Here is a 15,489-nt window from a genome sequence, read left to right as displayed (position 1 = left end):
CAGCCCCTGAATGTGATATTTTTTTATAACCTGAGATCCAAAGTCTGTATTTTAGAACTTAGTCAGTTGCTATGTTTTCTCTGTGCTGTGCCTGTCTGCCTAATGTAAGAATAGAAGTAAGATGCAGTACCTCCCACAAAGAAGCTTATAGTGTACTAGACACACAGACTTCCCGTTAGACACACTGGAAATAATACTGTAGGAAGAAAACAAATTTTTTAAACATTTTTTGGAGCGCTACTTTACTTTTTTGCTCTTATTGTTTTATATTTTGCTTTTTCATTATGATATAATTCAGTTTGTATGTTCCAAGTTTCCAAAGCCTAAATATATGTAGAAAAACAAACTTGGCAAAAAAAGAATCTGTAAAATTATGTTTTAGGAAAGTTGTTATTATATGCCATTCTGGTTCACAAACTAGAGAGAAAGACTACAGATAATATATGTGACGAGTAAATTATATTTTTAGCTCAGCTATCTGTTGTAATTGCTAGATTGCTAAATATCATTTAAGGACTTTGTAAGAGGGAGTTTAGGAGAATATTTATGGAAATCCTTTCTTTGGCCACCTCCCTATTTTCAGCCTTTCTCTTTGAATGCTGTCTGATTACGTCTTATAAGTCTAGGAAAGTGTAGGCAGTAAACAGGAAGTTATACCCCATGGCCAAAAAAAAAAAAAAAAAAAGGAGGCTTTGTAAAGAAGAACAAGGGAACCCAAGAAAAGCCTACTCCGGGACTAGGCTGTGAGAAGAATAGTCAGAAGCCGGATCAGCTTTAAAAAATTGCTTCCAGGGCTGGGGATATGGCTGAAGCGGTAGCGCGCTCGCCTGGCATGCGTGCGGCCTGGGTTTGATCCTCAGCACCACATACCAACAAAGATGTTGTGTCCACCAAATACTAAAAAATAAATATTAAAATTCTCTCTCTCCCTCTCTCTCCCTCTTTCTAAAAAAAAAAAAAAAAAAATTGCTTCCAAAGCAGAGGCAATTACTCTTTTTTGGTTATTGCAATCTCTTAATATCTGTATCCATTTACCTTTTTTTAAAAAATATGTTTTTAGTTGTAGGTGGATACAATACCTTTATTTTATTTATTTGTATGTGGTGCTGAGGATCGAACCCAGGGCCCCACACATATAGGTGAGCACTCTTACCGCTGAGCAACCCCAGCCACTATACCTATTTACCTTTGATAATTCAACTGTACAATTACAGCAACTTAAAATATGTGATTTTTATCTTAAGCCTTGTTATTGTCACCTTGTGAATATATTACTAGGTATATGTGGTTGCTATGAATATTAAAAAGGAAGCAGAGTCAAAACCAAAAAGAGCAATGAAGAATACTGATGATGATGAGGATGACTATGGTACCATAGATGAACTACCACCAGACAGTTTAATAACACTGGTACAACCCGAACTGCCAACACTTAGTCGCCTGTGGTTGGCAGCCTTGAAAGACTATGCTCTTTTGACTTTACCAGCAGAATTTTCTAGTCAGCTTCCCCCAGATGGTAAGTATTGTTTTCACAGTTTGCCTTTATAAAGTTCAGTTTAATAATTAAACAAAATGAACTTGGTAGAAACTAGCACTAGTAATAACAATGTCCTAAATTCTTGTGAACTTAAACTTGATGTTTCTTAGAACACGTTTTCTTATTGCATTTATGGATTCGAGATTTTTACTGCAAAAAACTTTTGTTAGCTGAAGCAAAAGTTTTAATCACTGTTTTAGCTGTATTATGTGCAAGATTACTTGAAATAACTGGATAACAAGTCATTATGCATAACCATGGTGAAGAATACTGCTTTACTCGTCCATGTATGCTCTTTCATATAAATCCTACTCTGCTAATGAATAATGTTCCTAAAGTCTTTTTTGCAAGTTGTTGGTTTGTACTCTAGTTTGTTTTCCTATTGGAATTTATTTGGAAATCATCATGAGCATTATTCCTGTTTAAAAAAGGTATTATCAATTCCTTTTCAAATAACCCATTTTTCTTCCCATGTATTAATGATAACAGTACTGGAATTTCTCCTTTTTCTCCTTTCTGAATTCATTGTTATGGCAAAGAGAGATGAGAAAATCCCCAGTGTTGGTAGTGGGAGAAGGTGGAGAGAAAGAGTAGAAAAACAGAAGAAACAAATTCCCTGGTTATGGTAGAAAGAGAGGTGACTGTGAGGAGGTGGATCCTATGAAGACAGGATAGGAAAAGGTATGGCTACTGAATGGCGCCAGCCCTGGACAGGAAAAGGTGGAAAGCAGGTATCAGTGAGGGAGAGGCAGGCACTTGGCAAAAAAGAATCTTTAAAATTATGTTTTAGGAAAGTTGCTATAGAGAGTGGTTAGGTGGGAGAGGAGAAACTCTTTGGCCAGATGACTCTTTTAGGTTAAAAAAGATATTGTATCCACCTAAAACTAAAAATAAAATTTAAAAAAGTAGTTTTTAAAGTTTAGTTATTCATAAATGAGTGAACACTTGTAATAGAAAGTGATGATTTTAATTGATTTGATTGTTTTACAGGTGGAGCATTTTATACTCCTGAGACTATTGATACAGCTAGACTTCATTATCGGAATTCCTGGGCCCCAATTCTTCATGCGGTGGCACTTTGGTTAAATAGCACAGGGTTTACGTGTGCAGAGTCCACAGAAGCAGCAGTGTCTGGTTTACAAAAACGTTCTGCATCCATCAGTTTAAACCAGGCATCAGGAGCAATGGCCAGTGCTAAATCTTTGCCAGAAATTAACAAAGACCGAATGCATCTGATTTTAGGTAGAGTGTCATATTAATATATTTCAAGATGTATCACTTTTGAAAATTCAAGTTTTCACTTTAATGCTTTGGGAAAATTTTGTATAGCACAATTCAAAGAAAGAATCGTAAAAGGATTTTTTAGTTCATCTTATAAATTAGCTGAATTTTTGCCTAAAAATTATTTAAAACTACTCTTTAAAAATTGTAGATGTCATGTTCACTCACAGAGCAATACTAAATAATTTGCAAGAAAAAAAACTTAATTTTTTTTATTCTACAACAGATTATCTTTATACTTGGCAATTAACAAACCATCATCCCATAAAGAAAAAAAGTTTAAAATTTGAAGAATCCTAATTTACAATTACTTTCTAGATGTTGTTTTAGTGTTTAAAAATTTATACATTCTAGGGCTGGGGATGTGGCTCAAGCGGTAGCGCGCTCGCCTGGCATGCGTGCGGCCCGGGTTCGATCCTCAGCACCACATACAAACAAAGATGTTGTGTCCGCCGATAACTAAAAAATAAATATTAAAATTCTCTCTCTCTCTCCCCCTCTCTCTTTAAAAAAAAAAAATTTATATATTCTAATGAAGGTTTTAGTGATTTCATATTTTCTGGGGATGAAAAAGGACCACAATTTGAAAGGTATAATTATGGAATTCATCAGTAGATTCAATAAATGAAAATGTGAAATATTTCCAAAACCTTAACCTCATACACATTAATAGCACTTTTTACCCATGACATTTATTGGACCTCTATAGCTTGCCATTTAAAAAACTTGGTTTGTATATAAAATTTCTTGGCAACTATTAAATGAAAAGTGTAATGTTATAATGTTCATAAAGTTACTTTCAATATAATGTAATTTTAAAAAGTCCCAGAAATGGAAATGTTAGTTTGAATATTAATCAGTGCAATGCTACAACTTTATGTTCAGTTTGACTGCTTAGCTTAGAAACCATTTTGAACTATACTTTAACAAATAAATGTAGGTTAAAGTAATCTGTACGAAAAATAGAGGAAAAATGTGATGCCAATACAACATAAAGTGTTTTCTATCAATTTCTATTTTGTGTATTTCAGGTGTGAGTATACAGTTTCTTTGTTCCCCAAGACCTGAGGAGCCGGTGGAGCATGTTACTGCATGTCTACAGGCCTTGCACACCTTGCTGGATTCTCCTTGTGCCCGGATCCATATTGCAGAAGATCAGGTACAGTGTATTTCTAAAATGAAGGGATCCATATTACAGAAGATCAGGTACAGTGTATTTCTAAAATGAATAACTATTTATGTACTTTGTTTTAATTATATTTATATTAGTATAATGTTATCAGATAGTAAATATATATTGTATTAATTAATAACAGAAGTATATATTACATTAGTGAAAGACAATATATAATAAGTATTCAAGATTTCTCTGTATTTAATCTTGGATGACCAGGCAGCAGTAGACTATAGATATCATTATTCCTTCTTTGATTTGTTCATCATCAATCAAATAAAACTAAAACTTTAAGGAATAACTTCAGAGTTAGTAAATGATTGAAGTAGTAAAAGGCTAAAGTAACTTACAAGGCCATTAAGTAAATGATGTCACTTTTTAAAAAAATATATTTTTTAGTTGTAAGTGGATCTTTTATTTTATTTATTTATGTGTGGTGCTGAGGAATGAACCCAGGGCCTCATACATGTCAGGCAAGCATTGTACCACTGAACCACAACTCCAGCCCCAAATTATGCCACATTTGAATGTTAGATAAAGTTTTCTCTCTCATTTAATGAAATTTGTGAGGTGAGCAATAGCTCATTCACAATTTAAAGAACCACCTTTTCTAATTTCAGTATGAAACATCTAGGGAACTTTATTCATATTTCCGAACCAAGCTGCCACTGGATTTGTTATTCCTTGTAACTAGAAATTCTATATCTTTATAATAAAGTTTGTCTCTTGACATCACCACTACCACATGGTGTCACTTGGGTAGTTTCCAATAAAACACAAAAAGATAAAATACCAACCTGATACCAATTTTTGATGTCAAAATTAGTTTTGCATTTTATTCTACCTAAAACTAAAACATGACATATGCTGTGTGAGTATAGGATTCAATCACTGATTAACTCTTGTTTGAACCCCAACCCTGTGGCCTCAAGCTGTGCTACAATTTGAACTACAAGTTACTACAATAAATATTAGGATCGTTTTCAGATAGTTAAACCTATAAGATTTGATCTATGAAAGAAGAGTGACTACTATATTTAAATTCGAGCATTTGGGTTTTAATATGGTATATTACACAGCTAACTATTTTTTTGGATTTAATGATATTTTATTCAAGTATTGCTATACAGTGGGAAAAAATGGACTTTTAAAAAAGTTGGGTCCTGTAATTTCAACATTGTCAGAGTGCACTGATTCATGCTGTATTTATTCACCTAGCTGCTGTCACTCTGTTTCTGTTCTGCCTCAGACCCAGTTTGCAACTATAGATAATCAAACGTAATGTTACAGCCTCTGGATTAAGGGATAACTATCATGTAATATATAATTTGTTCATGCATATAAGGTGTACTGAGAATAGGAACCGTCCTGAGAAGGATATCTTCTCAGGAAAGACAATGGTTGAATCAAATCTTACAGAGGAATTATATTTATTTATTAGTTGTTCTTTTTAGACATACATGACATATTATACATACATGGAATATTACTTATTCTAATTAGGATATCATTCTTGTGGTTGTACTTGATGTAGAGTTATACTGGTCATGTATTCATTTATGAACCTAGGAAAGTTATGTCCAATTTATAACTTTCACTGTCTTTCCTATTCCCATCCCCACTCCTTTCCCTTCATTCCCCTTTGTCTAATCCAATGAACTTCTGTTCTTCCTCTCCCTACCCTCCCTTATAGTGGGTTACCATCCACATATCAGGGAGAACATTTGGCCTTTAGGTCTTTGGGACTAGCTTATTTCACTTAGCATGATATTCTCGAGTTCCATCCATTTACCAGCAAATGCAATAATTTCATTCTTCTTTGTGGCTGAATAATATTCCATTGTGTATATATACCACATTGAATTTTTTTTATCCATTCAGTTACAGAGGAATTATTGAGGCCAAAGAAAAGGATTGGGTTTTCCTCTAAGAATAAAGTAGTAAACACAAAAACTAAGGAAGCATGGGAAAACAGGAGAAGTTCAGGGACACTGTAGTCATTTAGTATGGTTTCTGTGAATGCAAAATGTAGAGGTTATTAGATGAGGCTGGACAACAGGGTAAAGACCAAATCATGAAGATTTCTTTATAGCATATAAGAGAATTTTGACTCTATCCTGAAATTGATGGGAAGTAATTAACAATTTTTAAATAAAGGAATGACATGATTGATTTTTTTGTTTCAGAAGGAATATGCTATCAATCTTGTAGAAGGTTGTTTGTGAGACAAGAAGGGAGGCAGGGAGACCAATTAAGTGACTCTTTATAATTTCAGAGAAATAATATACTAGTCTAGGAAAACTGATTAAAGGAGGAAGAAAAGAGGACCAAGATTGAAGCCTTGAGGATAAATAGCATTTAAGGATTGAGAGGAAGGAAATAAATCAGCATTGGAGACCACTAGAGTGGTAAGAGAAAAACCAAAACAGAAACAGTTTATCAAAGATAAGGGAGAAATTTCAAGAAAGGCAGATGAGGCCAGGAGTGGTGGCTAATGCCTGTAATCCCAGTGACTCTGAAGGCTGAGGTAGGAGGATCACAAATTCAAAGCCAGCCTCAGAAATTAAGTGAGGCCCTACACATCTTAGTAAGACCCTGTCTCAAAATGAAAACAAAACAAAACAAAAAAAGGAGGCTGGGGATATGGTTCAGTGGTTAAGCACCCCTGGGTTCAATCCCCAGTACCAAAAAAAAAAAAAAAAAAAGAATGCAGATTATAACATCTAAAAAAATAATACATAAGTGAGGAAAGAAAAGGGTCCAGAGGAGATATTAGAGACCTTAGCAGAGGATTTTCTTGGATTGGTAAAAGCCAGATTGTAGAAGATCGAGGGGTGGGGGTGAATGAGAAAGTAAATGAAGTGGAAACATCTAGGCTGGGAAAGGAAGGAGTAAGACAGAGGAGGCGTGTGGGTAGATAAAAGGGTCTAAGAGACTTTGGGAGCTTTAGATGAGAAATATTTGAACATTTTCCTTATATTGAGGAGAATAGTCTAACTAGACAGGAAGGTTGAAGACATATGAGATAATGATTGAAATCTTTGAAGAATCCCTGGGAAGTCAACTAGGATGGGAATGGTGGGATCACATGAAGAAAGATGAATCAACTTGGAAAAGAAGCTGGGCATTAGATAAAGTGGAAACATTAAGGGAAGAGGTAAAGGTACTTGATTTTGCCATTGAGCTTTCTCTGACTTTGAAATTTGAGGCAGACTCATTGGGCAGATTACCTGTGAAAGCTAAAAGTGAAAGTTTGTAATCGTTGCTGAGGTGAATAGAGGAGGGACTCGCCAAAAATTCCTGTTGTCTGTGGCACACAACTCTCAGGTACTCAGCTTAGATTTGGTTTAAAGGCACTAAACTCTAACAATAATGTTTAACTCAAGTATTTTTTTTAACCTGTGGGAGAATAATTCAACTTAAATATCTAAGACATCTATTGCTTAAAAATCTTAGAATGAAATGTGACCATTTCCCAAGATTGTTAATATTCTTATTTGTTACACAGTCCTCTATGTTGATATTAATTGCAAAATACTTTGTTTTCATATGTATGTTTTCTCAGCTTTTAATAATATACATTTATCCTTTAAAATTAAAATTAATTCAATTTATTTGATTCAATTTATAATAGCTGATTGGTGTTGAGTTGCTGAGTGTTTTGCATCGTCTCCTTTTGACCTGGAACCCACCATCCATCCAGCTGTTGGTTACTGGAGTTGTACAACAGATAGTAAGAGCTGCTCAGGATTATTTGCAGGAAAAAAGAAATACTCTAAGTAAGCACTGTAAATCACACTAACTTAAAGTAAACCTTATTTGCACTCTAATTTTTAAAGTAGTAATGTCAGGAGGTTTATGATTTAAAAAATGATCATACATTTAGAAAATTTGAAACTGATTTTGTTTTCATTAGAAAGGACCAAATGAAATTGCTGATAGCTGATCATTTTTCCCCTCCAAAAATGTCAACTTCACATAGTTCAACCTTGCATATGTGTTATTTTTATTAGGAAATAAATACCTAATATTTTCCAAGTAAAAAATAACTATTCATTAGTTTAGAGAAGTTAATACACAAAATTCTAATAAGGCAGAGAATTATACTAAGAAAGACATGTAGCATTATTTAGGCATTTACTTGTAAATCCTTTTGAAGGAATTTCTTAAAGGTATTTATTGTTATATTTTATATGCCATTTGCAATTTTCTGCTGAAAATTTCACCAAAATTATTTTTTATCTAAGATGAAGATGACATGGAGAAAGAATCCTGTCCAGTATTAGGAGAAGGAGGTGACAGTGGTGGCCTCATTCCTGGAAAATCTCTTGTGTTTGCAACTATGGAGCTATTGATGTTCATTTTAGTTCGACATATGCCACATCTGAGTACCAAGATGTCAGACTCTCCAAGTCACATAGCCACTAAAACCCGGCTGTCAGAAGAAAGTGCTCGTCTGGTGGCAGCCACAGTCACCATTCTCTCTGATTTACCGTCCCTTTGTTCACCTGCTGGTACAGTATTGATCAGTATTGTATTATATGCAGTAGTGAAAGTAGTCTTGCCTTGAATTTTAAACACTTATAATTTATTTTTCTCTTAAATCTCAAGTGTGAAATGAGAGGTCAGTCTTTTAAAAAGGTTTATGTACTTTTAAGATCCTATAAAGATTAAAGATTCAAAAAACGAAAGATATGTTTCAAACAAGACAGAACTGCAGACTGGGGAAGATAGTAAGGTAGAATTACAAAGCTCATTATTTTCTAATCTGGTTGACATTCATGAGCAACATTGAAAAGCTAAAGAATTTCAGAGCTAGAGTGACAGCCAACTCTAAGGAGTATCTAAAGAAATCATGACTAGTAAATATAATAGATATTGAAGAACTGTTGTATGGAAGCAAACTTTCCTTGTTTTGCTGGAAAATAAAAATAATTATTAGCAAACATACTGGTAAATTTCAGTATAACCAAGGGACAATTTTTTGATTCTTACAGTTACCCTACATGTGTAAAAAGAATGACTTTCTCTCCTTGGAGTTTTGTAGGAAGCTGCCTATAAGAATAATGAAGGGATTCTTTTGTTAAGTGGATGGTTGATTTTTTTTTTTTTTAGTTGTAGTTGGACAAAATACCTTTATTTTATTTATTTTTATGTGGTGCTGAGGATGAAACCCAGCACCTCGCACATGTTAGGCACACGCTCAACCACTGAGCCACAACCCCAGGCCCCCCTACCCCTGCCACCGTGGTTGAATTTTTATCCACAAATTCTGGGATCCTGTAATTTCTTCTTTGCTTACCTCAGTAGTCTTCTCATTTTTCTGGCTTGATTAGGCTGGCTTTTGTACACTTAAGGTTAATTATATATTTTAGAATTACTAATAAGATTCACCAGTAACTTAGATGTTTCTCAAAGTATATGGTATTCTCCTTCTGTTTTTCTATCTTCCTTTCTCATTTTCATTATGAAGGGCATGGACTACTAAATAGGTGAAATATTAGCAATAATAAAATGGCTGGGTTGGAAAAAGGAAATATCAGTTCTCTCTTCTCTAAAATAACATGGCAATTTCTTATGTTCTTTTTCAAACATTGAATTATAGTAAAAGTAATATAGCAAATTTTATGTAAAATCAAAGAAAATAAATAATATGAAACCATAGTCAGCCAGGCATGGTGGCATGCACTCTAGTCCCAGCTACTCCAAAGGCTGAGGCAGAAGGATCACTTAAGCCTAGGGTGTGGGGCCAGCCAGAGAAACACAGTGAGACCCTGTCTAAAGGAAGAGGGGGAAAAAAAAAAAAAAGATAAACATAATTAATTGTAAAAAAAATAAGGAATGGAAACGTCTACAGTGGCATTGAGTAATTATGAGGTAATCTGATTTGTTTTTATTTTAGGATGTATGACAATCCTGCCCACAATTATGTTCTTAATTGCAAGAATATTAAAAGACACAGCAATAAAGTCTGCAGACAATCAGGTTCCTCTACCAGTCAGTGCAGCTCTTCAAGGGATTAAAAGTATTGTGACACTGTCAATGACCAAAACTGAGGAAACTCAAAAACAGTGGACAGCTCTAATTCGTAGCACTCTTGCATGTATCCTGGAATATTCACAACCAGGTAACCTATCAGAGTTTTTAAAAAATTTTGATCTGTTCAGATATCTATCTGTTCCCTAATTAATTAATTATTTAAGTAATCTTATCAGAAAATTGCTGTATAACATTGAATTAATTCAGAGAGGTGCATTAGTCACATTTTTTTGGATTTGAAGTTTCAATAACTCTGTCTGAATTATTGACTTTAAATATCTTTGTCTTAGAACTTTCATACATACTGGAAAGTTTAAAAAAAAGATATAATATATACCCAGAATTGACATGTGTTAGTATAATTGATATAAAATTGGAAAGAAGTTCAAGTATCTGTCACTATTTCAGTGTACCCCAAAATGGAACCATAATCTTGGTATTGATATATTTTATTCTAGAAATTTCCCTATTATAAATTATATTTTCTATGTTAATATGTATCAATTATTTTAACAAATATACTTAGTTTATATATATGCATTATATAGAAAGTGAGATAAGTAACCATGAATAATATATATTTTTGTACTATTTAATTTACATAAGTAATGTTATAATATCCCATTCTACTTTTTTCCCTCTGTAATTAATTTTTGGTTCTATTAATGTAGATAAATAAAACCTTCGTTCATTCTTAACTCCTATGTAGCTTTACATCACATTTATTTGTTCAATTATTCTTTCCTGTCAATGGATATTTTTGCTGTTTCTAGTTTCTCCCAATTAAAAAAGTTGCTTTAGCAAACATCATAGATTTCTTTTGCATGTGTGCTGTGAGAGATTTTCTAGGGTATATATCTATAAGTGGAATTGATGGCATATGTTAACTTCCATTTTATCAGACATTGCCAAATTGTTCTCCAGAGTAGCCAAATTAGTTTACACTCACATCAGCAGCATAAGATGATCTTTGTTTCCCCATATCCTGACCAATACTTGGTATTATTTGGTTTCCAAATTTTGTTATATGATGGCTAATATGTCCTATCATGTTGTTTTAATTGTTACTTCTCATTTTCCTAATGAATATAAGTATTTTTTATGTTTGTGTTTCATTTGAAGGGAAATCCTTAGTCATGTTTTTGTCCATTTTCTTCTATGTTTGGCTTTTTCTCTCAAGTTTTTCTTTTTTGGCTATAAAGAAAATATAGAAGAACTAAAAAAAGAATAATAAGGAAAGATTTGTCATGTTGCCTAATAAAAGACTTCCACATCATTTAAAAATGTTTATTAGCCCAGGAATCAGTGGATGGGACAGTAGAACAGAAGAGATTTCTATAGAAGACACATGTATCCTCATAAGAGTAAAATAAACAAAAAGATCATTCACTCATTATTCTTCAAATGGGTATACCAATTAACTGTTTGAGAAATAAATTCTCATTAGCCCTTCATCTTATATCTTGATTTAAAATAGACATGAGATAATTTTAAGTGGTAATATAAAATGTTTAAAATAAGAAAACAAAAATACAGATGACCTTTTTGTGGCAGAATGGCAAAAGACTAACTATAAGTCAGTGAGAGATACTGCAGAGGAAATATACATATACATAGACTGATATATTGGCCTATGTAGACATCAAAGCATCTTACATTGAAGGTATCTGAAAGGGCTGGGGATGTGGCTCAAGCGGTAGCGCGCTCGCCTGGCATGTGGGCGGCCCTGGTTCGATCCTCAGCACCACATGCAAAGATGTTGTGTCCGAAAACTAGAAAATAAATATTAAAAAATTCTCTCTCTTTCTCTCTCTCTCTCTCTCTCTCTCTCTCTCTCCCCCACCCCCAAAAAAATCTGTAATCCCACTAAATAACAGAATTATATAGGTTATATAATTCCCACCCCCATTTAAGTTTTTTTTAAAAAAAATAGGTATCTGAAAAACTAATAATAATATCTATGTCACTGTTTATTCTATTAACAAATAAAGAGGTCTTATAAGAGAATTAATAACCAATAGAAGAAAGAACAAAGGAAAGAAGGCACATTAGTTAAAAGTGGTGGTGCATGCCTGTAATCCCAATGACTAGAGAGGCTAACACAGGATTGCCAGTTTGAGACCAGCTTCAGTGACTTAGTGAGGCCCCAAGCAGCTTAGTGAGACCCTGTCTCAGATTTTAAAATAAAAAGGACTGGGGATGTGGCTCAATGCTTAAGTGCTCCTGGGTTCAATTCTCAGTGCCAAACAAACAAACAAATTATGAAAACAAAAATCAGCCACATTAATGGGTAAAAGAATACAGCCAAAACACTAATGTAATTTTTTACTTGTAAAATGACTTTTGAAAAATGTGACTATGTTCAGCTGAAATTATTACCAAACACTTTTATACTTTGCTGAAGAGAATTTAAACTGGTTTAAATTTTCAGGGACTAATTCTGCAGGATGTATAACGAGCCTTTAAGAAAGCCAGGTGTGGTGGCACATACCTATAATCCCAGTCAGTTATTGAGGAGGCCAAGGGAGGAGGATTGAAGATTTGAAGCCAGCCTCAGCAATTTAACAAGGCTAAAAGCAACCTAGTGAGACCCTGTCTCAAAATAAAAATCAAAAGGACTGAAAACATGGCTCAATGGTTAAGTACTCTTGGGTTCAATACTTGGTACAAAACAAAAACAAAAAAAGAAGAATGCATACTTGGAGCCATGTGCAGCACACCAATAATCCCAGTGACTCAGGAAGCTAAGGCAGGAGTATTGCAATTCAAATCCAGCCTCAGCAATTTAATGAGACCCTCAGCAATTTAGCAAGACCCTGTCTCAAAATAAGAAATAAAAAGGAATGCTGTGGTGGGTGGGCAGGGATATAGCCCAGTTGGTAGAGTGCTTGCCTTGCATGCATAAGGCCCTGGGTTCAAGCTCCAGTACCAAAAAAAAAAAAAAAAAGAAATGGGGATGTAGCTCAGTGATAAAGTAGGTTCAATTCCCAATACCAATTAAAAAAAGAAGAAAGAAAGAAAATGCATACTTGGGGCTATATATGTAGCTAAGTGGTAGAACACTTGATTAGCATGCATGAGGCACTAAATTTAATCCATGGTACCACACACAGAGAATGCATATTCTTTGGCCTTGTTTATTAAAAAATTAAATTCAAGATTATTTAAATCATCAATACATTTATTTTACAATAATAAAATGTGTGATAAATATATTTGTCAGTGGGAAAAATTATTTATGACAATATATTAGTTTGGATTATATGTCCATTTTATCTGTTACATATCATATTTTTAAGCAACTATATATATATAAGATTAACTTAGACCAGAAAAAATTAAGTCAAAACCTAGAAATTAAATCTAAACTATCACTGGATGGTAGAATTACAAGTTTTATTTTCTTTTCCATATGCTTTTTATATTTTGAATAATGTACAGATATTTAGAATGTGATTTTTAAAAAAATTATGTATAAGGGAAAAATTTAGTTATATTAATGTAACTGAAATTATTTTAGCTTTATAAAGTGTTAATATTTTGCTTCTTAACATAGATTTTAACAAACTTAAAAAGATTAAATGCCTCATATATGAATGTATGTGCAGATTGATAGATAAATAGGAATATCAGGAAGAAGAAATGGTTAAGAATTTTGTTATAAGTAGTTTTAATTTTGTTGAGCATATCCAGAATCTATCCATCTGTCTATGTATGTATTTTTTATGTAGTTGGACACAATATCCTTATTTTATTTTTAAGTGGTGCTGAGGATCAAATCCAGTGCCTCGAACATGCTAGACACTCTACCACTAAGCCCCAGCCCCAACCCTACAATATCTTTATTTTTATTTATTTTTTTTAATGTTATGCTGAGGATTGAACCCAGTGCCTCACATGTATGAGGCAGGCACTCTACCACTGAGCTTCAGCCCCAACCCTAAATTGTCAATTTAAAAAAATTTTTTTTTAGTTGTAGAGGGACACAATGCCTTTATTTTTATTTTAATTTAATTTTATACAGTGCTGAGGGTCAAACCCAGTGCCTCACATGTGCTAGACAAACACTGTACCTCTGAACCACAACCTCAGCCCTAAATTGTCAACTTTAACAGAAAGTGTTTGCTATTTTATCAAGCTGGTTCATTCATATGAAGTGAATTTGAAGGTCTGATAATCCAATTAACTTGCCTAAGATATTCTGTCCAGAGCTGAACTCACAGGAGATATACTTATGAAGTAAGGATCAAAACCATGGGAATATTTATATAGTATAGGGCTAGCAATTCCCTTAATTCTTTTTTTTTTTTAAAGATGGGGGGGGAGAGAGAGAGAGTTTTTTTAATATTTATTTTTTTAGTTTTCGGCAGACACAACATCTTTGTATGTGGTGCTGAGGATGGAACCCAGGCCATACGAATGCCAGGCGAGCGCTCTATCGCTTGAGCCACATCCCCAGCCCCCCTTAATTCTTGCTTAAGAAAAAAAAATTATAATGAAGAATTTCAATTTGGAAACCCTACTTCTTTACTCTAAGAGCTGACATATTTTATTTTAAAATATGTGTATGTGTATTTATGTGGACATACATACACACGTACATAAATCCCGTCAAGAATGCTGCAAAACTCTTTTTTCACTTTTAATCCTTTGATTTTTGAAATAAATTTCAAACTTAATTTTTTTTTTAGAGAGAGAGAGAAGTTTAATATTTATTTGTTTATTTACTTTTAGTTTTCAGTGGACACAACATCTTTGTTTGTATGTGGTGCTGAGGATCGAACCCTGATCGAACCCGGGTCGCACGCATGCCAGGCGAGCACGCTACCGCGTGAGCCACATCCCCAGCCCGTCAAACTTAATTTCAAGAGTAGAAAACACCAGTATACCCTTCTCCTAGATTCACCAGTTAACATTTTGCCTCAAGGATTTATTATTATCCACATAACCCTCATACCTTTATTTTTAAGAAAGTTTTTTAGTTATACACGGACACAATATCTTTATTTTGTTTATTTATTTTTATGCAGTGCTAAGGATCAAACTCAGTGACTTACATGTGGGAGGCAAGTGTTCTGTCACTAAGCAACAACCTCAGCCCCTGTACCTTTATTATTAATTTTGCTGAACCATTTGAGAATATGTTGAAGTCATCATGACTCTTTACTTTAAATACTTCACAGATTTCCTAAGAACAAGAACATTCCTTACATGATAATAGAAGAATTATAAAATTTAGACAATTTAACATTGATAAAATGCTGTTATTATTCATATGCACATTTTAAATGTCCTAATCACAACTTTTATAGAACTTTTTCTTTTCCTTAGTTGTCATATTTCTTTAGTTTTCTTTAATCTGGGATAGTTCCTCAGGCTTAATTTTTTGTGACATTAATGGTTTTTTTTGTTTGTTTTTAAGTTGTAGTTGGACACAATACCTTTGTTTTATTTATTT

General features: G+C 33.6%; 1 protein-coding gene across 3 annotated transcripts in view; it reads left to right on the top strand.

Annotated features, from left to right (window-relative positions):
- Nucleotides 1–15,489, top strand: part of Heatr5b (HEAT repeat containing 5B) — an 82,882-nt gene that overhangs the window by 60,492 nt on the left and 6,901 nt on the right. For all 3 annotated transcript variants that reach the window (XM_076833296.2, XM_076833295.2, XM_076833297.2), the window contains exons 28-33: nucleotides 1,279–1,516; nucleotides 2,528–2,779; nucleotides 3,850–3,977; nucleotides 7,627–7,771; nucleotides 8,240–8,506; nucleotides 9,895–10,119. In XM_076833296.2, coding sequence (XP_076689411.1) covers nucleotides 1,279–1,516; nucleotides 2,528–2,779; nucleotides 3,850–3,977; nucleotides 7,627–7,771; nucleotides 8,240–8,506; nucleotides 9,895–10,119 — 1,255 coding nt within the window. The remainder of the gene's footprint in view (nucleotides 1–1,278; nucleotides 1,517–2,527; nucleotides 2,780–3,849; nucleotides 3,978–7,626; nucleotides 7,772–8,239; nucleotides 8,507–9,894; nucleotides 10,120–15,489) is intronic.

The sequence above is a fragment of the Callospermophilus lateralis genome, chromosome 14 (assembly GCF_048772815.1).
Source record: "Callospermophilus lateralis isolate mCalLat2 chromosome 14, mCalLat2.hap1, whole genome shotgun sequence".
Classification (NCBI taxonomy): domain Eukaryota; kingdom Metazoa; phylum Chordata; class Mammalia; order Rodentia; family Sciuridae; genus Callospermophilus; species Callospermophilus lateralis.
The sequence above is the reverse complement of the archived record's forward strand: the minus strand, read 5'-3'. Positions and strand labels throughout refer to the sequence as shown.